Source organism: Tenrec ecaudatus, chromosome 12 (genome assembly GCF_050624435.1).
Source record: "Tenrec ecaudatus isolate mTenEca1 chromosome 12, mTenEca1.hap1, whole genome shotgun sequence".
Lineage (NCBI taxonomy): Eukaryota > Metazoa > Chordata > Mammalia > Afrosoricida > Tenrecidae > Tenrec > Tenrec ecaudatus.
In genome coordinates this window covers 26,923,582-26,936,367 of record NC_134541.1, presented here as the reverse complement: position 1 = coordinate 26,936,367, position 12,786 = coordinate 26,923,582, and the positions used below count along the sequence as shown (strand labels likewise).

The window sequence follows — 12,786 nt, the reverse complement described above, 5'->3', positions numbered from 1 at the left end:
CATACAGTTCCTCATGTTGTGGTGACGCCCAAACCGTACAAGTATTTTCATTGCTACTTATAACTTGTCATTTGCAACGGTTATTAATTGGGCAACCCCTGTGAAAAGGTTGTTCGACCCCTAAGGGGTCGAAATCCACAGGTTGAGAACTGCTAATCAAGAGTTTGAATCTCTGCCATCAAGAAGCCTAAGGGAGAGATGGTTCAGGAAACACAATTCATTTACAGATCGATCCAAGAAATCTTCACTCAGGGTTAACAGAATTGGAGGGTCAAGGGATGAAAGAGACATCAAATAATCGAGTTCCGCCCAGGGAAGAGGATAGAAAAGAGGGACTAGCCTGCGGAAAGCAGAGCTTAACCATCAGGACGGTTAGCATGCTCCCCAATATGGTCATGTCTGTGCGAATGTATAAACTACTAATGGTGGATACACACTTACAAAGTGAAATGGAGAGTGTCTACACATGTGTGCATGGGGCTACAACACTGATCAGTTTGGATTTTGAGAGCATTATTTTTGTATTCTGAAGACAGAAAAAGATTCAATCCAGGGCTTTCAAAATGGGATAGCTTTGTCTGGAGAGTTCCACAATGGAAATGAAAAGCCTTAAAGCTTTTGTACCTTGATCACTGCAATGCCACGTCTAAGCATGTACTCAACGCCCAGTTTGTGGTCTAGAGTGAAGCCGCTCGGTTGGAAAGGGCCTGGAGGCTGCCGATGGAAAGAACAAGAATTTGAACCCAGCAGGCGCTGGGAGAGAGAAAGATGCGGTTTCTGCTTCTGGAGAGGCCACTCGCTTTGGAAATCCCATTGGTCCAGTGGGAAGTGACTTGATAGCAAAAGGGTCTATGCTGGAGGCAGCCTTCACTCAACAACCCCCAAAGTAAACACACACCAGTAGCAAAGCAGTGCTCTTCAATGGTCTTTATTAAGGAAAGGCACCATCACAGGAACAAAAAGTTGGGATCAACAGCCGCAATAGCCAAAACAGGTATAAAAGTATAAAATATACATAGTGTATACATGGATGGATTAGGGTCCAGAGGGCCTTTGGGGGATGCAAGATGAGGATTGTCCACTATTTACCCTCCAGAAACTTAGGCTGTGGAGGCCTGTGCAGGGTCCTTAGCTGGGGCTGGAGGCGGCTTGAATGGAGCCCAGCCTTGGGCCTTAAAGTAGGAGACCAGCTGCACAGGCACTTCTGCAAGCACTGTCTGTGCCAATGCCTCTCGGGGGGCCTGTCAGGAGAAGAGCGCAAGTCAGTGGAGGTCTCTAACAGCGTTCCAGGGCCTCCATTTCACGGGATCAAAGGGAAAGTAACTCCCACCTTCACCTTACATCAGAGAGGCCCTACTCACATTCTGGAAGCGGCGGTAGGGCACAAACTGCACTATGTCACGGACAGCTGCGTCTCCAGAGCGTGTGCGCAAGGGCCCACCATCAGCATCCAGCTGCTCCATGGCCTCAAAGTCAGCACCACCCACACCGACGATGATCACTGACATGGGCAGGCTGGAGGCACGCACCACAGCTTCACGCGTGGCTTCCACATCAGTCACAGCACCATCCGTCAGCAGCAGCAGCACAAAGTATTGCTGGGGACAAGTCATTTATGTACTGAGGCTGACCCTCTCCTCCAGTCCCCTTCTAGATAGCTCATGATGCCCCTCTCCAAATGAACACCCGCACAGAACCACCCAGGCACACTTTCTGCACTGACAAGTCCCACCACCCATGCCCCTTTACCGAAGCAGTCCTTTGATGTGCAGCCTGAGCTGCAAACCTGGCCACGTGATTGATAATAGGTGCAAAGTTGGTAGGGCCGTAGAGGCGAACCTGGGGTAGGGCTTGGCGGTAGGCATCCACAATGCCCTGGATGCCTGCAAAGAAAGGGTAGGAAACATTGTAAATTCCTGGGCGTGGTGTCCTGAGTCCTTGGATGCATTTTATTCGGAGTACTAACCCGACCATATAAACTGATACTTGGCCTAATCTAACCTTGAGTTCAAAACCAGCTTGGAGGATCCCACTGGTCATCAAGCTATAACTCACTTAATAACAAATTATAATTCATTTAATAAACTTAAATAATAGTGGGTGAAGAAAAACTTCTAATAAATTATAATTCATCTAATAAACTTAAATAATAGTCGATGAGGAAAAATACATGTAAAGGAGGAACTACAAAACATCATTTCCATCATAAAAGGAATTGATTCAAGCGAGGATCTCCAATGCATATAAAATTAGAGGATATAAGTTGATGAGCAACTAAACATCTCTAGACACGTAATCATTTCAAAAGGAAAAATAATACTTGTGTAATACTATTTCATTGCAACTTTTCTCCAAGGTTGAATTCAGCGGGGAAAAAAAAGTTCAGAGAAAATTTTAAAAACCCAGATTCAATCTAGGCAGATCAAGTTTTCCACTTCACAGCTTGCGGCACACCTGAGACGCTGAGATAAACGAAGGCCACACAGCACTTGTTAGAAGCAGACTGGGCCACCCTTTAAACAAAAGGGCTTGGGGTAGCAGTCCTCAACCTGTGGGTCATGACCCCTTTCACAGGGGTCATCTGCAACCATCAGAAAACACATTATGATTCATCACAGTAGCAAAATGACAGTGATGAAGTAACAACAAAAATAAAGTTATGGTTGGGGGGTCACCACCACCTGAGGAACTGTATCAAAGGGTGGCGGCATTAGGAAGGTTGAGAAGCACTGGCTTGGGGGGCACTCAGGCAAATGTTCCCTGCAAGGAGGTATCAATGCTCACACTGATGCCAGGTCCTCTAGGACTCGTCAAGGGCAAACAGTAAGGCTTACCAATCATTCAACAGCTAGCAGGTTTCAGAGGGCACTCAGTATGTGTCACGCTTACTGTGCCAAACTCACTGTTGGAGTGTACCCTCTTCTCTCCTTGAGCGTGTAACACCCTACGCGATCTTGACTTACCACAAAGCCAAAGTACGCAGAGGCGAAGCAAGTCACTCCAAGACACATGGTTTTCAAGCAACAAGCAAAATTCTGACTCTAAATGACCAAGTTCCAGAGACTTGTTTTTTGTTTGTTTTTTTAAAAATCATTTTATTGGGGCTTATACAACTCTTATCACAATCCACACATATCAATTGTACATTCGTTGCCCTCATCATTCTCAAAACTCTGGCTTTCCGCTTGGGCTCCTGGCCTCAGCCCCTCATTTTTCTTCACCCCCCTCTCCCTCCAGCTCCCCACTCCCTCATGAACCCTTGACAATTTATAAATTATTATTTTATCATATCTTGCACTGCCTGGAGTCTCCCTTCACCCACTTTTCTGTTGCCCATCCCCCAGGAAGGAGGTCACATGTAGATCCTTGTAATCGGTTCCCCCTTTCTACGCCCCCTCCTCTTCTCCCTCCCGGTATCACCACTCTCACCACTGGTCCTGAGGGGTTCAACTTTCCTGGATTCCCTGTGTTTCTAGTTCCCATTTGCACCACTGTGCATCCTCTGGTCTAACAAGGCAGAATTGGGATCATGATAGTAGGGGGGCGGAGGAGGAAGCATTTAAGAACTAGAGGAAGGTTGTGAGTTTCATCAACAGAGACTTGGTTTTAAAAACTATTCCTATGGCCAATGTGGTGCGGTATCTGCCCTTCAGCTGTTCCCCATTTGGCTCAAGGTATAGCAGATTCTGCTTCTATGACTTACCTGGACAATAGGGGTTACTGGGGTTGAAGTTCAAAGCAAATTCATGGGAGACCTGAAGTGAGAATGAAAATGAGGTTCTTGTCCCCACTCCCATCCTTTATGTTAAGAAAAACGGCACCCTTGGCATATATTGAGCATTTTGCAGGAGATATTTAGTACTTAACACTTGCTATATACATGCCTGAAGGAATGTATCCCCTACATCTCTGCATAAATCTGCTTTCTAGGCAGCAAATAAATTATATGCATCCCCCCAAACCAGAACTTCTAAACTGAAAACAGCAGGGAAGAAAATGGGCAAGCTCACCTGCCAGTCAGGGGGCACCTGGGCCCCAAATCCAAATGCTGGGAATAGCTTGTCCCTGTGGAAGAACAGTGAATTGGGAAAGGGGCAATGAGGGAACTGTGAACCCAGAGGCTGAAGGATCTTAGGAGTGGGAATCACCAAAAAAACAGTTACTACTCACGAGTCATAGTCCTGAACCACACTGCCCACACTCCACAGTGCTGTAAGGTACTCATTGACACCCGATGGGCTCAGGTAGTGCAAGGAGTCTGGGGAGGAGGGGTCTCCATTTGAGCCAGTGAAATCCACACCCACCTGGGGAAGGCATGAAGAGGAGACTGAATGTAACTGTTAGAACCCAGACCTGGGGGGAACCGAGTACAAGGATCTACATGTGACCTCCTCCCTGGGGGGCGGACAACAGAAAAGTGGGTGAAGGGAACTGTCGACAGGGAAAGATATGACAAAATAATTTATAAATTATGAAGGGTTCATGAGGGAGGGAAGAGCAGGGAAGGAGGGGAACAAATGAGCTGATGCCAGGGGCTTAGGTGGAGAGCAAATGTTTTGAGAATGATGAGGGCAATGGATGTACAAATGTGCTTTACACAATTGATGTATGTATGGACTGTGATAAGAGTTGTATGAACCCTAATGAAAAGATTAAAAAAAAAAAAAAAGACCCAGACCAACCCTCTTGGACCTTGACGGGCAACTTACAGTAAAGTTGATCTGACAGCCTCCCATCACATAATCCAAGAAGGAATACTCTGCTTCTACCTATTGATAAAACCAGGGTCATGCTGGGGTGAGAGAAGTTGAGTTCATGAAACTTAGTTGCCAGAACTTTGATAGTTGTTTTACCTGACAAATCTTAACACAGACAGTTCCAGAGTTCTTGTAGCTTTTCTTTTTCTGTTGCTTCTCAGGGTGGATGCATTCAAAGTTGGCCTGGTGAGGAAAGAAAAATTAGGGTACAAAACTCCCAAAATATCAACCCTCCCATCCTTATCCCTGGGGCTGCAGTCTTCTAGGCCCACCCCACCTCCCTGAGTTTGACGAGCACTCACCGGGACTGACTGAAGTTGGGCCAGGCTAGTCTGGAAAGTACCAATGAGGTCATGGGAGCCATCACTGTCATAGTCCGAGCATCGCACCTGAAAGGCATGTGTGTGTGTGTAACTTTTAGGAGACAGGTAAGGAAAGCCCTCCCCAGGCTTCCTGCTTTTCTGTTCAGTCCCCTCAAGAGGCACACTCCTCACCTGGATGGGTGTGCTAGGGTCTCCCCCACAGAAGTGCTGAAGGGGAACTGAGAAACGCTTCCAAGTAGGGTTCAGGTTGTTCTTGATTACCTAGAGGACAAGGCCTCCGGTGAGCTCTGGCATGGGAGTTCCTTTCTCCCATGTTTCAGAGCCTGGCCCCAGGAGATCTTTCCTACCATATTCTACCCTCGTCCCAGGGGTCTCGCACCTCAGATCTGTATGTCAGGTGCCATTTTCCGTCACCTTGGCGGAAGAATTCCAGGAATGGGTCCGATTTTCCTAGGAAGTCCTGCCAAAGCCACAGAGACCCTAGTTACAAGGTTCAAAGAGAGACGACCACTATGCCAACCCTCTGTCACATTCCTGTCCCTTAATTCTTGGATCCCTCAGTCTCCTTCAAGACATACCTTCTTATCTAAGTTTCTTGCCTCCACTTCCATGGTTACTACACGATTGTCCTTCAACTCGTGAGCTGAGACCTAGGTTGAAGAGGCAAATGTCTATCACTAAGGAATTCTTCATTGAGATAAGCCCCTTTATTGGGTGGTTCCTCACCGTGATGGTCCCCCGTCCAGCAGGTTTGCCAGTCTTCAGCATCAGGGGCAGAGTCAGTATCTGACTGGATACAATCTAGAGCAGAGCAGAAGGAAAAAGCAAGATCTGGGTTAAGATCCTGTTCACCAACCTCCAAGTTCCAAGCAGGCTGAGGTGGCTGACAAGATTCTTTAACAGAATCTGGGTCTGAAGGTGCCCAGTCCCTGGCCCTGCATACCTGACCCAAGGAACACTCAGCTCCCCCTAGAAAGTCGTCATCGCCCAGGTCAGGTGTCTTGTTGTCTATGTCATAGATGCCAAAACGGAGCTTTTGGACCGTTTCAAAGTGGTACTCAAGCTGCAGAGTCTTAGAGAACTCAGGGTTTGAGCAGTTCCGTACTCGCTCGGTCCGGCAAAGCTGTGGGTACAGTCCAAGAAGCATTATTGTTACCCACCCCACTACACACTAACTTCCCTCCACACACTCAACATTCACAATTCTCACCTCAGCCCAGCTGCCCCCTCCCACATCCTGTAGGAGGACACAGAGTGGGTCTGACTTGGAGCCGATGTCTTTGTCAATGAGGTGGTCACAGGAAATGGACAGCTGAACCAAGGTCACACAGTGGGCCATCTGGAAAAAAGGGAAAAGGGTCAAAGACCAGGGGTCGTTCTCCACCCTTCCCTGACCATAGGGCCCAGCGTATGAAGGTAAAGAGCCTTCACCCAGTCATATTTAAGTCTGTATCCACCCCAACAAACCCAAGGGAGAAAGTTTCTAGAGCCTCCATTGCCCAACACCCTAGGTGAGCTCAATGGGATAGAAGATGGTAGTTATATGCACTCCTGGGTTCAAGAATACAATGGAAAGAGAATGCATACTGTGCTCTACTCTTTCACCCACCCACCCCCACACTAGATTCACCTTAAATCTGGACTCCAACCTTGAGCTTCCCAGAGAAGGATAGATATCTCACACCTTGATTCCCTTACGTTCTCCAGCCCAGACCCTAAATTCCAATCCCCAAATTGCCCATAATTCCCCAATAGTGCTCCCCCAAAATATACATCATCCAATGATGTCCCACTAACTCTGCTTCTTGAGGTGGAATTATGATCCCTACTTCTCTTAAGTCTCCAATAAGCTACTCATATCCCACTCCTCACTATTTCCATTGCCATCACCATCACCTACCTGATTAACATCATCAGGTTGAACTCCCTATTCCACACTACTAAAGTTTTATGGAAATAGAAAACCCCATCTTCCTACCTCAGAGCTGGTAGTTATTTTGAACTGCTGATCTTTCCAGTTAGCAGCCCACTATGCCACCAGGGTGACTCAAAACATATGGCAGGCAATGTTAAAGCCCTGCTCAAATCATCCAATGGTTTTCTGTTGCTCTTGAAGAAAACAAACTCTACCAAGGCCTAAAAGATCCTGCCAGAAAAACCTGATCTCCTACCACAGTCTCATTTGTTCCGCTCTTGCCACACTCATCTCTTTGCTTGCCATTCCTCAAATCAAGTTTTTTTTTCTTATCCCTGTCTTTGCAGGTCCATGGTTATTCCATGGCTGATCCTGCAGAAGGGGACAGACTCTTCCTTCTTCCTAGTCTATTCTGAGTCTGGAAGCTCTGCTAAAACCTGTTCACTATGGGTGACCTTGCTGGTATTTGAAATACTGGTGGCAGTTCCAACATCGCAGCAGCATACAAGCCATCACAGATAGCCAACTGACAGACACAGAACCAAGACAGGAGGAAAGTTCATTAACCTCCTGCCTTATGCAAATGACACAACCTGGCTTGCTGAAAGTGAGGACCTGAAGCACTAGCTACTAAAACTCAAATACTGCCGTCTTCAGTGTATCTTACAACATAAAACAAAAATCTCCACAACCGTACCAACAGAAGACAACATAATAAAAAGACTGAATTTGTCAAGGATTTCATTTTACTTGAATACACAATCAATGATCAAGGGAGGAAGCTGTTGTCCAGAAATCAAAGGATTTTTTGCACTGGGGAAATCTACAAAAGACCTCTAAAAATGTTAAAGAGCAAAGATGTCACTTTTAGACCAAGAAGCTTGATGCAAGCCAAGGTATTCTCAATCATTTCATATACAAGTGAGAGGTAGACAAGGCATAAGGAAGAATGAAGAATTGGTTCATTGGAATTGTAGTGTTGGAGGAAGAATAATATAGCATGGACTGCCAGAACAAACTTGTCTTGGAAGAAGTATAAGAACGCGTAAAGAGGAGTACACCCTTTGGGCTTCAGATTTATCAGAAGAGATTAGTCCTGGAAAAGGTCTTCCTGCTTGGTAAAGCACAGGGTTATTGGGAGAGGAAGACCCTTAGTTGATATCTGCCACAGTGGTGCAGGCAGTATATCTGTGATAATACATGGTCACTGGGATTTGGAGCAGGCTCTCAACAGAACCTAACAAGTCTGCTGAAACTGGAATGTTCTTCCTCTAGATCAGTTCTCAACCTGTGGGGTCGTGACCCCTTTGGGGGGGGTCAAAAGACCCTTTCACAGGGTCGCCCAATTCCTAACAGTAGCAAAATTACAGTTAAGTAGCAATGAAAATAATTTTATGGTTGGGGGGGGGGCACCACACAAGGAACTGTGAGAAAGGGTCGCAGTATTAAGAAGCTTATCCAAATGGCTTGCTCCTCTCTCCTTCATATCTCTATTATAATTCTTTTACCATGAACATGTGACATGGTATTCATTTCCTAAATACCTCTTCTCTTTAGCATTTATTATTTAATATGTCTTTCCTGTATTGCTTTATGGAAGCACCTAGAGAGTAAATACATGCTAAATGAAATTTAAACACTATTTGCAATCCAGTTCCAAACAGACTGGCTTCTTGCCTCCCATTATCCATCAATACTGAACTTCTCTAATTTATCTATCTTATCTGCTCTTGCATGGATCAACACAATGACTTCCCTGTTAGTTTTTCCCTCTTACAGCCACCGAAGCAATCATCCTCAAGCCTCTCAGTATCTCTGCAATTTCTAATCCATAAACCTACAGGATACTTGCACCAGGAAGACAAGATCAGGTTGTTCATTGAGCTTGACTCGGTTTTCCACATTTCCTAGTACTCAACCTCATGGCCCTGCTGAGGTAGCGGATTGAATTGGACTGCTACTCTGGTATGCCACTTCGCGGGGAAAAGCGGAGGTTTTCTAGTCCCATAAAACTTTCCAGCCCTAGAAACCCAAAGGGGGCAGTAAATAGACCTAAAAGGTGGCTATGAGTCAGAATTGAATTGGTGGCAGTTAGTTTATACCTCAAGATACCTCCAGTGTCATCTTCCCTTTCTTCTTCACCCAGCCCACAAAAACAAACAAAAAAACCACTGCCATCAAGTCAGTTCTGACTTGTATCAGTCTTACAGGACAGGATAGAACTGCCCCTGTGAGTTTCCGAGACTGTAACTCTGCAGAGGTAGGAGAAGCCTCATCTTTCTCCCAGGGTTAAGTATTATTCCAATCTTAATGCTGCTGGCCCCATTTGGAAAGCTGCTATAGACTCGTTAGAATGATTCTTCAGAGTTCAAATTGCTTCATGTACTGCTTATCACTCTTACAATCCAGAGCAGAAAGTTCAGTTCTATAGTCTTCCCCCAACTGAACCAAATGTTAATTTCTACTTCTACCCAATAGTCCTATTTCTTCCCCAGTCTAGAATCATACAGGAAAGCCTATTCCACCCCGCTGTGGAGACCCATCTGACAGCTGGAAGCAGTAAACAATTCTAGCTAAAAACCATCTTGCCCCTAGTATGTGGTCTGCAGATTTCTGACCTCTGATCACCCTCTTGGAGGAACAGATCCAGAGAATACCTACTCCCAAGAGAGTGGGAGCACATCTTCACCCAAGTCAGTTTGAACTCCATGTTCCTTAAGGCAATATGTGCACAGTAAAATAAATGAAAAAGAACCGCCATTTCACTATGGTTGATAAGTGGAAAGCTAGATATAACTCAAAAGTCCATCAACTAAGACTAAAGGTCCTTTGGCGGTGCAAATGTTTTGCACTTGGCTCCTAACCAAAGGCACAACTATGGAAAAATGCGTCCTGTGGCAATCGCAATCACTGAAAATGTGCCCTCATCCTAACGTCCGACACCCATTTTTTCATAAGTTTACAATAATGTCAGTAAGATGTGACAATGGTGAAACTTCATTTCACACTTTCAGGAGGGAGTTCCTCGAGAAGGAAATCATGGTCACTGAAAGAGCAGAAGCCCTTCAACGAGATGTACCAACACACTGGTTACAACAATTGGCACAAATACCAACGTTTGTGTGGATGGTGCAGGGCTAGTTGTTTTTTTTGTACAAAGGGTTGCTATGACGCAGTGAAACCTAACAATCATAGTATTAACTCAAAGATACAAGGTAAGCTCCTGAATCTTTTAGCACATTACAGCACTGCACGAAAATGACAATGAATGGTACCCTCTCTTAGTTTCACTGTTAACAACTGGCCTAGGATGTACTCAAAGTACTTTTAAAAGGTTTTTTTCTACACTCACCTGAGCAAGACCACACCATCTCTTTGATCCATGGAAGCTCTCAAGTAAACTAAATTACTTTACCTTGCAGTGATGGCATCACCTGAACACACTCACACTTCCACACCGAAGGACACGTTCAAGAAGCTCCTTAGGGCTTGACTGTCTTCATGTTCATCTAACTTGATAGCAAGTCTACAGTCTAAAATTTCTTCATATAGCTGCTATCAGCAACACAGCTGTAGAATTCATCCACATTTTTACCTTGCTTTAAATTTTACTGTCACCATCAGTGTCAGGCAAGCTAGCAAACTTTGTCTATTTTTCTGTGAAGACAGTCAAGAGTTTCCTTAATGTATTTCCATCTCCCCTTTAACTGTTAACCTTGTTTCCTGAGTTTTCACCTGTCATTCATTCCTTTCATTTCTGACATCTTTAAATGTCAGCATTCCATGCTTGACAGAAACTGAGTCGTCTTTAGACCAACTAGCCAACAACACATCTCTTTCATCATCAAAATGATCTCAAAGGACTTTTAAATTCAGAGCAGCATCATGGACGTTGATGCTACAACCCGAAAGTCTCTAAAAAGATAGTCAATGTGAACTGAGTACTTTGTTCCAAAATCATAAAAAAGCCAGAAAATTACAACTCAATGCAACAGTATGCATTTTGAGCCCTATCTTGGGGCACAGCTTGCGTTACTTATTTTCATGTCCTTGAGAACTTGGAACTTCTCTCAAGGCACTTGTTGGTGGGATGCAATGTTTCTATCCTTTCAGTGCATCTGATTTCAAAACAACGTATACGCACCACAGGTATAACATTTTTCAAATTTTCCAAGCACTGTGTTGAATGAAGAGAATAATATATAACTTTGATGGTGCCCAAAACGACTATCCTTTTTGGCTGCATGTCCACCACTAACTTGTAAGAATGCTGCAATTCGCAAATACTATCAAGTTGTTTTTCTCCGATTCTTCAATGAACACCACTTATGTATTCAGCATTCATGGAAGTGTTATCATAACACCATGACATCTTAAAGCTCCCATCTGTCCTTCCTCTAGTTCCCTGGTGGTGTAGTGGGTTACACGTTGGGCTACTACCATAAACACAACAGTTAAAGACCACCAGCTGTTCTGCAGGAGAAAATGAGGCTTTCTACTTCCTGTAAATAGTCTTGGAAACTCACAGGGCCAGTTCTACCGTCCTATAGGGTCACTGAGTTGGAATCAACTCTATTGCAGTGAATTTGGGTTTTTTGCTTGAGCTGCTCCAGATGTCTTCAACCAAACTCTCAGTGCCATTCTGGTTTATCTGGATAAAACCAAGGATAGACTCTTACATGAACTGTTTTCCTCTTAAAATAAACTTCCTTACGCCTATTTCTTAATCTCAGTGTGCCTAAGAGTTACTTGAGTTAAATTTGAGTTTGCAATGGAGGTTGTACTTGGCTTTAAAAGTGCTTCTCACTAAACTGTGGTAAACAGTGGATGCATTCATTCTGGACCCATGGCGGGCAAAGTAAGATGTGGATCCAGGATGACTTCCCAGAGAGATGCCCCGTCATGAAAAGGTCAAAGATGGTCAGTGGTTGCACCAAGTCATGGAAATTGCCCACATTGCAGTCGCTGTTTAGTGATTCCCTATGTCCTCGCAAAGTCAGAGTATGAGTTGCAAAGAATTACGCAGGATTGTCAAAATAGGCCATTTCTGTTTTTCCTTCTTAATCTGTGATCAACTTTCACGTCAATAACTCATTTTCAGCTCTTTCCCATTTCTTTCTCCTGTATGAAGCACTTTTAGCTTCTTTGTGAATACCAATGAATTTCAGGTGCTATCCACTGGTTGGATCCACTTTCCTGCCCAATGTGGGTGGATGATCTGACCAGAAAGAGAGGACAGCATACACAATATACAGACCTTTGAGGAGGATAATAGACGAGCCACAAGTTAGTCACTTCCCTAACACAACTATTTCCCAGTTTCTTCTTTAATCAAGTTTTGTTGACTGAACAGTTGTTTGACAGGAAAGGTCTTTCGCTATTCTGGGAATACTTCAAAATCAGCTTTATTATTTCTGTCCTCAAAACATGAGGCAGAATTGTTTTTCCACACCATCCAGTTCACTAGGTTCAGTGTTGTCAGGTAAAATTCTTGTCAATAAACTTATCACCACCACCTTTCTCCCTCGTCATTTTGACATTTTCTGGCAACTTTTAGTCTAGTCATACATGGATTTAATCAACTTGATTTGTACTCGATCCACTTTCAGATTCTAACCATCTTTTATCAGGTGTAGGCAAATCCACGGGACATATCAAACTACGTGTTATAGGCTTTTAAAAGGGAAAGAACTTGCTGGACTTTTAGTTTCCTATGCCTCCAACTGCCTCTTCCATCCTCCTCTTTGTGAACAACCATTTCTGGTATTGTTACACGATGTTATGAAATATG

At 44.5% G+C, this 12,786-nt stretch overlaps 1 protein-coding gene across 6 annotated transcripts in view; it reads right to left on the bottom strand.

Annotated features, from left to right (window-relative positions):
* Positions 1-912: 912 nt before the first annotated feature.
* The window catches only part of CPNE1 (copine 1), a 41,485-nt gene continuing 29,611 nt past the window's right edge, over positions 913-12,786 (bottom strand). For all 6 annotated transcript variants that reach the window (XM_075563704.1, XM_075563706.1, XM_075563708.1 and 3 more), the window contains 15 exons: positions 6,291-6,419; positions 6,024-6,203; positions 5,807-5,881; positions 5,659-5,730; positions 5,460-5,540; positions 5,252-5,341; positions 5,060-5,146; positions 4,854-4,940; positions 4,710-4,769; positions 4,171-4,304; positions 4,011-4,065; positions 3,704-3,755; positions 1,750-1,883; positions 1,362-1,598; positions 913-1,241 (listed from right to left, as the gene is read on the bottom strand). In XM_075563704.1, the coding sequence (XP_075419819.1) occupies positions 1,101-1,241; positions 1,362-1,598; positions 1,750-1,883; positions 3,704-3,755; positions 4,011-4,065; positions 4,171-4,304; positions 4,710-4,769; positions 4,854-4,940; positions 5,060-5,146; positions 5,252-5,341; positions 5,460-5,540; positions 5,659-5,730; positions 5,807-5,881; positions 6,024-6,203; positions 6,291-6,419 (1,614 nt within the window). In that variant the 3' untranslated portion in view covers positions 913-1,100. The remainder of the gene's footprint in view (positions 1,242-1,361; positions 1,599-1,749; positions 1,884-3,703; positions 3,756-4,010; positions 4,066-4,170; positions 4,305-4,709; positions 4,770-4,853; positions 4,941-5,059; positions 5,147-5,251; positions 5,342-5,459; positions 5,541-5,658; positions 5,731-5,806; positions 5,882-6,023; positions 6,204-6,290; positions 6,420-12,786) is intronic.